The 13873-nt window shown below is 42.5% G+C and overlaps 1 protein-coding gene across 1 annotated transcript in view; it reads right to left on the bottom strand.

The window, feature by feature from the left end:
* Positions 1-1606: 1606 nt before the first annotated feature.
* The window catches only part of LOC308331821 (uncharacterized protein), a 37889-nt gene continuing 25622 nt past the window's right edge, over positions 1607-13873 (bottom strand). Inside the window, exons 9-17 of the mRNA XM_080787336.1 lie at positions 13322-13498; positions 12445-12618; positions 11685-11841; positions 11062-11195; positions 10546-10633; positions 9395-9482; positions 6048-6321; positions 5048-5276; positions 1607-2085 (exon numbers count right to left, since the gene is read on the bottom strand). Of these exons, the coding sequence (XP_080643462.1) occupies positions 1931-2085; positions 5048-5276; positions 6048-6321; positions 9395-9482; positions 10546-10633; positions 11062-11195; positions 11685-11841; positions 12445-12618; positions 13322-13498 (1476 nt within the window). The 3' untranslated portion in view covers positions 1607-1930. The remainder of the gene's footprint in view (positions 2086-5047; positions 5277-6047; positions 6322-9394; positions 9483-10545; positions 10634-11061; positions 11196-11684; positions 11842-12444; positions 12619-13321; positions 13499-13873) is intronic.

The following is a 13873-nucleotide window of genomic DNA, read 5'->3' as shown; positions in this document are numbered from 1 at the left end:
ATTCTGACCTGAGATCAGATTAAAAAAAATGTCAGTCGTTTTTTCGATTTTTCAAAAATAGCAGACCTACAAGCTCGTAGCGCGCCACTCGGTGGCGCGCTATGAGCTTGTAGATCTGCTATTTTTCAATAGCTAAAGCATAACATGATGCCAACACCAAAATGGGTGCCCGGTCAGAATGGGTTAAATTAGATCAAATTAACAAATCAACCTTCTTTTGTTTTCTCCTTCTTTTCAGCTCTTAACCCATTCTGAACGGGAACCCATGTTGGTGTTATAGCATCATGTTATGCTTTAGCTATTGAAAAATAGCAGATCTACAAGCTCATAGCGCGCCACCGAGTGGCGCGCTACGAGCTTGTAGGTCTGCTATTTTTGAAAAATCGAAGAACGACTGACATTTTTTTTAAATCTGATCTCAGGTCAGAATGGGTTCATCAGACCAGTGTGTGTGTGTCCAGTGGAAACCCCGTATGAATCTGATCTCAGGTCAGAATGGGTTAATTATGTCATCGTTCACCTTCAAGACTTTCTCCCCGTTTTCATCCAAACCAAGTGCTTAATATCGTCCTGCCCTGTAGGTGTATAAATGCTAGCCTGGCGTAGAGTAGGAGAGAGAGTAATAGTGCCTAACGGGCTATAGTTCCAAACATGGCTCCTATGCGGACGGAACTATCCCATTGAGATAGAATGCGATTAAAAAATAAAATAAAATAAAAGAACCTCAAAAAAATGATGTTCACAAACGATGTCCTATGAGACTTATTATTATTAAAGGGACACTTCACCCTTTTTGCAAAAAAATATATGTTAATGACGTTTAGAAGCTTTAGATCACTTTCCTGGGAGTATTTATGTGTGTAATATGTGGTTTTAGATATTTTAGATTGTAGCAGTGAGCCTGTTGTCTCTGATGTCATGGACACTGGTCTCACTACCTTCCTGGACTACAATTCCCATAATTCTTTGGTGCACTGCTCCTCCTTGTGGATAGGGGGAGAGCTGTCTTACTGAGACAACATGTAGTCCAGGAAGGAAGTGAGCCCAGTGTCCATGACATCAGAGACACCAGGCTCACTGCTACAATCTAAAATATCTAAAACCACATATTACACACATAAAGACCCCCAGAAAAGTGTTCTAAAGCTCCTAAACGTCATTAACATATATTTTTTTGCAAAAAGGGTGAAGTGTCCCTTTAACAAAATGTGATTCCAGCATTTTTAGTGCTTTTTTTTTTAAAGAGTTTTAAGCATACTTGGGTTAATCACAATTATTTTGGCCTGGATAATTGTGACGTTAAAATGTCATAGCGCCTTTTTTAGATTTGGGCACCAAATTTTGGTGACCGTCCGCCTGCAGTCCTTCCTCTTACCACTAGGGCCCAGTGCTTCAACGTTGGAGCGAATTCGGATTTTTAGCTGCGTTTCTCCATCGGTTTCCCCAAGTACTATTAGGCCATCTGAAAAGATCTTGTTTCCAGGGACCCCCCCCCCCCCCCCCCCCCCCCCCCTCCAGGGACCCCCCCCCGCCACCAGAAGAAAATATTTGAGTTAAAAACGTTAAATGTGGAAAAAAAGATTTGCACTCTCACACGTTTTCCAGAATGTGCACTCAGTGCCGTGCTGTGGGCTTTACTTGTAGATCTGCTATTTTTTCCAAACGGCAAAAAGTTTAAAAGTGGTTAAAAGCTAAAAAAAAAAGGTGACAGAGATGTGTTCCAGGTCTTAATTAATGTGGTTAAAAGGTCATTCTCTCAGGGGGTGCGTTCGGGGAAATACCACACCGGAGCAAACTCGCCCATTAGTTTGCATTGCACAGTGTGGGCTCAGCGCGCCGTTTACCAACAGTGTTGATGTGGGCACAGACCTTCAGGGCGGGGCCTAAATAGGTCAGGAGGGCGGGGCCTATACAGGTCGGAGGGCGGGGCCTATAGGGGTCGGAGGTCGTTGATGTGGGCACAGATCTTCAGGGCGGGGCCTAGCTTGATGTTCATGGTGGACATGAGGTGCTCCTCTCTGAGCAGCATCAGGGCCTGTCCGTCAATCTCCTGGGACAGGAAGTGACACGACAGCTCCTCGCAACCTGGAGGAGAGAGAGAGAGAGAGAGAGAGGGGGGGGGAGAGAGAGAGAGAGAGAGAGAGAGAGGAGGGAGAGAGAGGGAGAGAGAGAGAGAGAGAGAGAGAGATCCTTTGTTATTCAGCACAAACCAGTCGGCTAGTTTTCCTGTAACATAGTTTAATATTCATAGTTTAATATTCATAGTTTAATATTCATAGTTTAATATTCATATAGTTTAATATTCATAGTTTAATATTCATATAGTTTAATATTCATAGTTTAATATTCATATAGTTTAATATTCATAGTTTAATATTCATAGTTTAATATTCATAGTTTAATATTCATATAGTTTAATATTCATAGTTTAATATTCATAGTTTAATATTCATAGTTTAATATTCATATAGTTTAATATTCATAGTTTAATATTCATATAGTTTAATATTCATAGTTTAATATTCATATAGTTTAATATTCATAGTTTAATATTCATAGTTTAATATTCATAGTTTAATATTCATAGTTTAATATTCATAGTTTAATATTCATATAGTTTAATATTCATAGTTTAATATTCATATAGTTTAATATTCATAGTTTAATATTCATAGTTTAATATTCATAGTTTAATATTCATAGTTTAATATTCATAGTTTAATATTCATAGTTTAATATTCATATAGTTTAATATTCATAGTTTAATATTCATATAGTTTAATATTCATAGTTTAATATTCATAGTTTAATATTCATATAGTTTAATATTCATAGTTTAATATTCATATAGTTTAATATCCATAGTTTAATATTCATAGTTTAATATTCATAGTTTAATATTCATATAGTTTAATATTCATAGTTTAATATTCATAGTTTAATATTCATATAGTTTAATATTCATAGTTTAATATTCATAGTTTAATATTCATATAGTTTAATATTCATAGTTTAATATTCATATAGTTTAATATTCATAGTTTAATATTCATAGTTTAATATTCATATAGTTTAATATTCATAGTTTAATATTCATATAGTTTAATATCCATAGTTTAATATTCATAGTTTAATATTCATAGTTTAATATTCATATAGTTTAATATTCATAGTTTAATATTCATAGTTTAATATTCATAGTTTAATATTCATAGTTTAATATTCATATAGTTTAATATTCATAGTTTAATATTCATAGTTTAATATTCATATAGTTTAATATTCATAGTTTAATATTCATATAGTTTAATATCCATAGTTTAATATTCATAGTTTAATATTCATAGTTTAATATTCATAGTTTAATATTCATAGTTTAATAGTCATAGTTTAATATTCATAGTTTAATATTCATATAGTTTAATATTCATATAGTTTAATATTCATAGTTTAATATTCATAGTTTAATATTCATAGTTTAATATCCATAGTTTAATATTCATATAGTTTAATATTCATAGTTTAATATTCATAGTTTAATATTCATAGTTTAATATCCATAGTTTAATATTCATATAGTTTAATATTCATAGTTTAATATTCATATAGTTTAATATCCATAGTTTAATATTCATAGTTTAATATCCATAGTTTAATATTCATATAGTTTAATAGTCATAGTTTAATATTCATAGTTTAATATCCATAGTTTAATATTCATATAGTTTAATAGTCATAGTTTAATATTCATAGTTTAATATTCATAGTTTAATATTCATAGTTTAATATCCATAGTTTAATATTCATATAGTTTAATAGTCATAGTTTAATATTCATAGTTTAATATCCATAGTTTAATATTCATATAGTTTAATAGTCATAGTTTAATATTCATATAGTTTAATATTCATATAGTTTAATATTCATAGTTTAATATTCATATAGTTTAATATTCATAGTTTAATATTCATATAGTTTAATATTCATATTTTAATATTCATAGTTTAATATTCATATAGTTTAATAGTCATAGTTTAATATTCATATAGTTTAATATTCATAGTTTAATATTCATATAGTTTAATATTCATAGTTTAATATTCATAGTTTAATATTCATAGTTTAATATTCATAGTTACCCGTTGCTTTAGTTTGGGCTTGTTTCTGAAGTGGAGTTGCTTATTTTAGGCTTGCTTTCACGATTCATAGAATGAACAAAAATAGCTCATGTACTACTAGGGCTCAAGTGGTGAAACGGGTTGCTTCTTTTTGGGCTTGTTTCACTCACAGAACCTGGCAACACCGGAGCCTCTGCATCCGTCAAGAAAAAAAAGAAAAAGGAAAAATAAAGAAAATAAAAAAAAACGAAAAAAATGAAAGCCTGGGTACCGAGGCTACTATAGCTTTGCTTTGGAGTTGATCGATTGATAAAGGAATTGAGAGTTGAGATTGAGAATATGGAATCTAGTTCCCACTACACCAGTAGTCAGCCCTGAAACACGTTCGGCAACCGACCGACATTCATCAACGGGTTCCGCCGCGTCGGGAAGGCGATACGGACGGCAAGCGACCGGAGTCGGGAGTCTCCTGCCGACAAGCTAACTGACAGTCTGTGCTGCCTGCCCTGAACACACACTACGCAGTCTGTGCTGCCTGCCCTGAACACACACTATGCTGTCTGGAGCTGCCTGCCCTGAACACACACTATGCAGTCTGTGCTGCCTGCCCTGAACACACACTATGCAGTCTGTGCTGCCTGCCCTGAACACACACTATGCTGTCTGGAGCTGCCTGCCCTGAACACACACTATGCAGTCTGTGCTGCCTGCCCTGAACACACACTATGCATTGACCAGTGTTGATTTTGACAGCGAATTTTGATTTTAGTTTTAGTCATAGTCCTTTGAATAGTTCTCATTTCATTTCAGTAACATTTTAGTCATTTCCTCGACTAAGATACATTTTTGCCAGCCTTGATGGCGTCGTAATGACAGATTTTACACTTTTACACAAACTATTATTATTATTATTACAGATTATTACCAACCTTGCAGAGAGGAAATGAACTGAGACACTTCCTCCACGCTCCACTGGGCGGGTCTAGAAGGCAGGAAGCTGGGGGCGTCGCCCTCGGAGGGAGGAGGAGGAGGAGCCTCCTGGTGGCAGGAGGCCACGGAGGAGGCGGGGCTGAAGGACATAGGCTCCTCCTCTTCCTCCTCCAACTCCTCCTCCTCACCGCTGGAGACCATAGAGGAGCGGCTGGACTCTGAGCGGCACTGGAGAGGAGAGGAGGGGAGGGGAGGAATGTGTTTCCAATGGAGAGGAGAGGAGAGGAGAGGAGAGGAGAGGAGAGGAGAGGAGAGGAGAGGAGAGGAGAAATGCATTTAGCAATGCATTTAGCAGGAGGGGAGAGGAGAGGAGAGGAGAGGAGGGGAGAGGAGACTGTAGTCAATTTTAGCTGTGCGTTCTTTTTCAAGTCAACAAGTAGGGCTCTCCCGGCTATGGGGTCAGTCTAGCGGTAGGGGTCTCCCCAGCTATGGGGTCAGTCTCACCTTGGCTAGCGGTAGGGGTCTCCCCAGCTATGGGGTCAGTCTCACCTTGGCTAACGGTATAGGGTCTCCCAGCTATGGGGTCAGTCTCACCTTGGCAAACGGTATAGGGTCTCCCAGCTATGGGGTCAGTCTCACCTTGGCTAGCGGTATAGAGTCTCTCAGCTATGGGGTCAGTCTCACCTTGGCTAGCGGTATAGGGTCTCCCAGCTATGGGGTCAGTCTCACCTTGGCTAGTGGTATAGGGCCTCCCAGCTATGGGGTCAGTCTCACCTTGGCTAGCGGTATAGGGTCTCCCAGCTATGGGGTCAGTCTCACCTTGGCTAGCGGTATAGGGTCTCCCAGCTATGGGGTCAGTCTCACCTTGGCTAGTGGTATAGGGTCTCCCAGCTATGGGGTCAGTCTCACCTTGGCTAGCGGTATAGGGTCTCCCAGCTATGGGGTCAGTCTCACCTTGGCTAGCGGTATAGGGTCTCCCAGCTATGGGGTCAGTCTCACCTTGGCTAGCGGTAGGGGTCTCCCTGCTATCTTGGCGCTGGCTATCTCAGAGCTGGTCCTGCGTGGCACCATTCTCCTCCGCGCTACGCCCCCTCCTCCTCCCCCTCCCCCTCCTTCCTCGTCCGAGGCTGACAGGTGGTGGCGGTGTTGGTGGCGGTGGCGGTGGTGGGGGGGGCGATGACCCTCACGACCCTGGTGGTCTGGGGGGTCGTGACCCTGGTGACCTTGGCTGGTCTGGCGCATGCGGAAGTGCTGGCTGCAGCTGACGTTGTACCTGGAGAAGCAGCACATAATATATGTATAGTAAGAGTAATAATAATAATAATAATAATAATAATAAAACTTTATTTGTGTAGCACCTTTCGTGACATGAAATGCAGCTCAAAGTGCTTTACAGAGCAATGGAGAAAAACAAAAAGAAAAGCAAGGCAACGACATTAAAAAACAAGCAGTAATGCAATACAGTGAGGACATGAATAACACAACATTTAAAGATCAATTAAAAGCAAGGGTGTAGAAGTGGGTCTTGAGCTGTGCTTTAAAAATGTCTACAGAGGCTGCCTGACGAAGGTACAGTGGGAGTTTGTTAAACTATACAGAGGCTGCCTGTCGAAGGTACAGTGGGAGTTTGTTAAACTACAGAGGCCGCCTGTCGAAGGTACAGAGGGAGTTTGTTCCATGCCGACGGCCCGTAGAAGCAAAAAGCTGCTTCATCGTATTTTTTAGTTGCCATTTCTTTAGGCAAAGCGAGCAGGCCAGCAGTGGAAGACCTTAGGGGGCGGTTTGGGACATATTTAGGCAGGCAGTCATGTACTGTAAGTAGGAAGGTGCGAGACCATTGAGAGCTTTATACACAAGTAAAATAATTTTAAAATGACCAGGGCGAGCAAGCAACCACTCGGTGGCGGGCTATGAGCTTGTAGATCTGCTATTTTTTCAATAGCTAAAGTATAACATAATGCTTTTAAAAACACCAAAAGGGGGTTCCCGCCCCAAAATGGGTTAAATACTTTGTTGACTGGGATCTATACAGTACTTGGTCCCCTCCTTTCTTCCCTTATTGTCTCAAAGTCGTAATAATCAAGTAATAATCAATCAATCAATCAATCAATCATTTTCCGGCTTGGATGCGAGTGCTGATTTCAGGCCTGGGTTTTTGCCAGATGGTCACCCAATTGCCACTGCTGCCAATACATGAATTCCCCTCTAGGGGGCAATCAAGGGCTACCCTATTCTACCCTATGAAGCCAAAGTAACTATACTATAACTAGGCCTATATAATTATGTTTTTGGACACACTGACTGACTTCAGTCCAGTGTTCTTTTTGGCAGCAAATTTAGATTTTAGTTTTAGGGCTGTATTTTGCGTGTCTTAAGTACCAGGTCTTATTCCCTAACTTGAGTAAACTAACGACCTGGAGGCGTGGTCAATGCTCTTTGGCCACTCAGAATAGCCAAAGGGCATTGACCACGCCTCCAGGTCTTTAGTTTACTCAAGTTAGGGAAAAAGACCTGGTACTTAAGACTTACTCTTGAATAGTTTAAATTCTGTTTTAGTCACATTTTAGTCACCTGGAATGACTTAGTGTTAGTCTAGTTTTAGTCGACTAAATATAAAATACAAAATGTATTTTGGCGGGCCTTGATGCCGTCGTAATGACTGTTTTTTTTTTCTCCACTTGCTGAAAATAGTCGATCTACAAGCTCACAACGCGTCGTAGCGCGACGGGTTGTGAGCTTGTAGATCGGCTATTTTCAGCATGCGACTAATTGTAAAATGACTTATACTGGATCTCTTGTCCACTAGTCCCTTCCTAACATTGTAGTCTAGTTTTTATGCTTATTAACATAGCATACTTTATACTAGGTTTAATATTAGTATTGGTATCACAATGACAACTCACTTTGCAAGAATGAAAAATATGAATATATTATTGGATATGATTCAAATCTTAGTGTTTTGTCTATGTGCGCGACATCATCCTCAAACAGAAAACACTGTTTGCATTAAACAACGCTAAACTCACTTTGCGACTGGATTTCACTGCGCAAAAAGGCATGGAATACTGTATATTACCGTATATTAACTGTACATGCTGCTAAACTTGAGGTTTACGGGAAAATCTAGTGCCCATAATTGCTATGCCCATAGTTAACTATTAGTAAATTAGTAAATAACACAGATGTCTGAAATAAGTCTAAATATGAAATAAATGCTTAAACATGTAGCTATAGGTGTAATGTTGGAGTCCACAGAAGACATCTAAATATGAAATGAATGCTTAAACATGTAGCTATAGGTGTAATGTTAGAGTCCACAGAAGACATCTAAATATGAAATGAATGCTTAAACATGTAGCTATAGGTGTAATGTTAGAGACCACAGAAGACATGTAAATATGAAATAAATGCTTAAACATGTAGCTATAGGTGTAATGTTAGAGTCCACAGAAGACATGTAAATATGTAATAACTGCTTAAACATGTAGCTATAGGTGTAATGTTAGAGACTACAGAAGACATGTAAATATGAAATAAATGCTTAAACATGTAGCTATAGGTGTAATGTTAGAGACAACAGAAGACATGTAAATATGTAATAACTGCTTAAACATGTAGCTATAGGTGTAATGTTAGAGACCACAGAAGACATGTAAATATGAAATAAATGCTTAAACATGTAGCTATAGGTGTAATGTTAGAGACCACAGAAGACATGTCAATATGAAATAAATGCTTAAACATGTAGCTATAGGTGTAATGTTTGAGACCACAGAAGACATGTAAATATGAAATAAATGCTTAAACATGTAGCTATAGGTGTAATGTTTGAGACAACAGAAGACATGTAAATATGAAATAAATGCTTAAACATGTAGCTATAGGTGTAATGTTAGAGACCACAGAAGACATGTAAATATGAAATGAATGCTTAAACATGTAGCTATAGGTGTAATGTTAGAGACCACAGAAGACATGTAAATATGAAATAAATGCTTAAACATGTAGCTATATGTGTAATGTTAGAGACCACAGAAGACATGTAAATATGAAATAAATGCTTAAACATGTAGCTATAGGTGTAATGTTAAGAGTCCACAGAAGTGAACCTTTCAAGCCTGTTTTCTCAACTCGCTGTTCAAAAAAATCCAATGGCAGTCCCTCAGTCAAATGCTCATGAGTTGTGGCCCCCCAGACCACAGATTGGGAAGCAGTGATGGAAGTGCAGTGCTGTACCTCTTAATGATAGTTACTGTACCTCTTAATGATAGTTACTGTACCTCTTAATGATATTTACTGTACCTCTTAATGATATTTACTGTACCTCTTAATGATATTTACTGTACCTCTTAGCGCAGGTCATGGAGCAGAAGCGCTTGGTGCCTCTGAACTGAGCAGCCGGGGCTAACTTCTTACAGTACTCACACTTCAGCACTGTGGTGGAGAGAGAGAGAGAGAGAGAGAGAGAGAGATGTAAGGCTGTCATGATTACACTTTTAAAGGAGAAATCCAGACCAACACCCGTGTAGTGTACACATTTGGCCTGGTGGAGACAATAAAAGATACTCTCTCCCCGTGCCTTCGGCCTGGTGGAGACAATAAAAGATACTCTCTCCCCGTGCCTTCGGCCTGGTGGAGACAATAAAACATACTCTCTCCCCGTGCCTTCGGCCTGGTGGAGACAATAAAACATACTCTCTGCCCGTGCCTTCGGCCTGGTGGAGACAATAAAACATACTCTCTCCCCATGCCTTCATGGTGGAGACAACAAAACATACTGTCTCCCCATGCCTTCGGCCTGGTGGAGACAATAAAACATACTCTCTCCCCATGCCTTCAGCCTGGTGGAGACAATAAAACATACTCTCTCCCCGTGCCTTCGGCCTGGTGGAGACAATAAAACATACTCTCTCCCCATGCCTTCGGCCTGGTGGAGACAATAAAACATACTCTCTCCCCGTGCCTTCGGCCTGGTGGAGACAATAAAACATACTCTCTCCCCGTGCCTTCGGCCTGGTGGAGACAATAAAACATACTCTCTCCCCGTGCCTTCGGCCTGGTGGAGACAATAAAACATACTCTCTCCCCGTGCCTTCGGCCTGGTGGAGACAGTAAAACATACTCTCTCCCCATGCCTTCGGCCTGGTGGAGACAATAAAACATACTCTCTCCCCGTGCCTTCGGCCTGGTGGAGACAATAAAACATACTCTCTCCCCGTGCCTTCGGCCTGGTGGAGACAATAAAACATACTCTCTCCCCGTGCCTTCGGCCTGGTGGAGACAATAAAACATACTCTCTCCCCGTGCCTTTGGCCTGGTGGAGACAATAAAACATACTCTCTCCCCGTGCCTTCGGCCTGGTGGAGACAATAAAACATACTCTCTCCCCGTGCCTTCGGCCTGGTGGAGACAATAAAACATACTCTCTCCCCGTGCCTTCGGCCTGGTGGAGACAATTACATACCAACGAAGCATCTGAGCTTGATTGTTACGGTACCTGTTGCTGTGGTGACCGGTTCTGATTGGTTGGTATCTGGGCTGTCGGTCAAATCCTCACCAGCGGGCTCTTTGACTGGACCACACACCTGTCAATCACACACACAGGAGGAGGAAGAAGAGACAAATAGCTGAATATAGATGGATGGATAGAGAGAGAGAGAGAGAGAGAGAGAGAGAGAGAGAGAGAGAGAGAGAGAGAGAGAGAGAGAGAGAGAGAGAGAGAGAGAGAGAGATGTGCTCGTCACATCCATCGGTTCGGCTAGGTACCACCGCCCTCTGGGAACTACAAATCCCATCATCCCATGGGGTGTATAATACTTAGGGGGAAGGGCTCGGCACCACCTCCCTCTGGGAACTACAAATCCCACCTCCCTCTGGGAACTACAAATCCCATCATCCCATGGTGGGGGAGGTATAATACTCACGGGGAAGGGCTCGGCCCCACCTCCCTCTGGGAACTACAAATCCCACCTCCCTCTGGGAACTACAAATCCCATCAACCCATAATACTCACGGGGAAGGGCTCGGCCCCCTCCTGGATGACGAAGCCCTCGATGAGGTGCGTGAGGACGTGCGGTTTGACCACGGCCTGAGGAGGCGGAGCCCGCTCCGTCTGACCTCCCCCGACCACCACCGCCACACCGGTACCTGGCCAGGGAGAAGGGTCACGTTAGCTCTATAGGATGGGATAGGATAGGATGGGATAGCGGGGGAAACCCGGGGAAAAAACGCTAAGTGCCAATAGATAGCAACACAATTTCTGGGTCAGCCGATATACCGAATACCGATAACAGGGAATAATATTTATAGGGCGGAGAACTCCGTCCAGAGCGCTCAGGGAGTTAACCCATTTTATCAGATTCTATAAATGTTCTTCTACATCCTGACAGTTTTCTGAAAAAGCTATGTTTCTATGTCAGTCGTTCTTCGATTTTTCAAAAATAGCAGAACCTACAAGCTCGTAGCGCGCCACTCGGTGGCGCGCTATGAGCTTGTAGATCTGCTATTTTTCAATAGCTAAAGCATGACATAATGCTAACATCAAAACGGGTTCCCGGCCCAAAATGGGCTAATAACTTATACGTTCAAGATATTCATAAATAAGGGAAAGTAGGAAAGTGAGCGTTTTTTTCTAACCATGCGCGTGATTGGTTGCTTCGACGGCGTTGGAGGAGGAGAGCAGAGCAGAGGGGTGGTCTCTGATTGGCTGGAGCTGCGCGGGGGAGGGGCCATCCTCGCCATTGGCCGAATTGGACTCCAGTTTCCTCTTCAGTGAGCCGGCCGTCTGCTTCCCCTGAAGACGATGATATTCATGTTAGACTCATATAACTGTTGGGCACGGTGGCCTCGCCGCTACAAAGGTCCCGGGTTCGATTCCCGCTGGGGACGCTGGGGGGGCATGACTTGATTCAGCATGAAGATTAAAGGGACACTTCACCCTTTTAGATATGTTAATGACGTTTAGGAGCTTTAGAACACTTTCCTGGGGGTCTTTATGTGTGTAATATGTGGTTTTAGATATTTTAGATTGTAGCAGTGAGCCCAGTGTCTCTGATGTCATGGACACTGGTCTCACTTCCTTCCTGGACTACAATTCCCATAATACTTTGGTGCACTGCTCCTCCTTGTGGATAGGGGGCAGGTCTGTCTTACTGAGACCACATGTAGTCCAGGAAGGAAGTGAGCCCAGTGTCCCCGACATCAGAGACACTGGGCTCACTGCTACAATCTAAAATATCCGAGTTGGCTTTGTCCGCGGCGTAACCGTCTTTAAATAAATACTTTAAGAAAAGCCTATGGGAGAAAAATGCATTGGGATTAATTTCCTGGGCCACGATCGTTGTTCTGAAAGGGGGAGGGACTGCGACGCTCTATACCTTTAAGGCGATGAACTGACCTGTGATGTCACCGCCTCTCCATTGGCCACGGCCGAGGCTCCGCCCCCCCGGTGCTCCGCCCCCCCCACCACCAGGGGGAGGAGCGTCAGGGAGGAGGTGGGTGGGGCAGGGGGGTGGGCGGAGCCCAGCGCTCCATTCTGATGACCCGGGCAGAGAGGCGCATTCTGATTGGCCTGCGGTTGAAGGTAAAAAAAAAAGAAGAAAAAAAAAGAAATCACACCTGTGTGAAGTGAGCGGTGCCTTTTAATCATGATGTATTGAGTCAGGTGAAAAGAAGCAGCTTGGACTCGTTTGTGCATATAGAAGGAAGCATGAGGTCAGTTCGCTGCCCCCCTCAGGTTGTCAGAGGAAGTGCAGCGCATACATTAGATAATTAGTTCGCTGCCCCCCTCAGGTTGTCAGAGGAAGTGCAGCGCATACATTAGATAATTAGTTCGCTGCCCCCCTCAGGTTGTCAGAGGAAGTGCAGCGCTCCAGGATTATACATTAGATAATTGACACTGGGTGAATCTTTTTTTAAAAGGGTTGCAAAATCGTGGGATAAAAATGATAAGAAAATGCTGATGTATTGACCCGTATGACGTCACATACGATACGGGCGGAATAGACGTACTACATTTAACCCACTTTGGGGCGGGAACCCCTTTTCGGTGTTTTAAAGCATTATATTATGTTATACTTTAGCTATTGAAAAGTGCGTGCGTGCATAGGTGCGTTTGTGCGTGCGTGCGTTTGTGCGTGCGTTTGTGCGTGCGTTTGTGCGTATGTTCGCGCATGCGTGCGTTTGTGCGTGCGTTTGTGCGTGCGTGCGTTTGTGCATGCGTTTGTGCGTACGTGCGTTTGTGCGTGCGTGTGTGCGTGCACGCGGGACAGTACCTGCGGGTGAACGTGAGACACCTGGGCAGACGAGAGCGCCTCCTGGTGGAGAGCCTTCAGCGCGGCGCCTCGGCCCTGCAGCGCCACAGATGCGGCGGCGGCGGCGGCCTCCCGCGAGGCGATGGACGCCACCATGGTCAGCAGGCTGGAGGACCCGCTGAGAACCGACGAGTACGCCTGGAGGATGGGACGGCACCGGCACCACAACGTTACTCTATTCATTCACCGGCACCACAACGTTACTCCATTCATTCACCGGCACCACAACGTTACTCTATTCATTCACCACAACGTTACTCTATTCATTCACCACAACGTTACTCCATTCATTCACCACAACGTTACTCTATTCATTCACCGGCACCACAACGTTACTCTATTCATTCACCGTCACCACAACGTTACTCTATTCATTCACCGGCACCACAACGTTACTCTATTCATTCACCGGCACCACAACGTTACTCTATTCATTCACCGGCACCACAACGTTACTCTATTCATTCACCGTCACCACAACGTTACTCTATTCATTCACCGTCACCACAACGT

Source organism: Protomyctophum bolini, assembly GCF_963924005.1.
Source record: "Protomyctophum bolini genome assembly, chromosome: 17".
NCBI classification, from domain to species: Eukaryota; Metazoa; Chordata; class Actinopteri; order Myctophiformes; family Myctophidae; genus Protomyctophum; species Protomyctophum bolini.
This window is presented reverse-complemented; position numbering and strand designations above follow the sequence as displayed.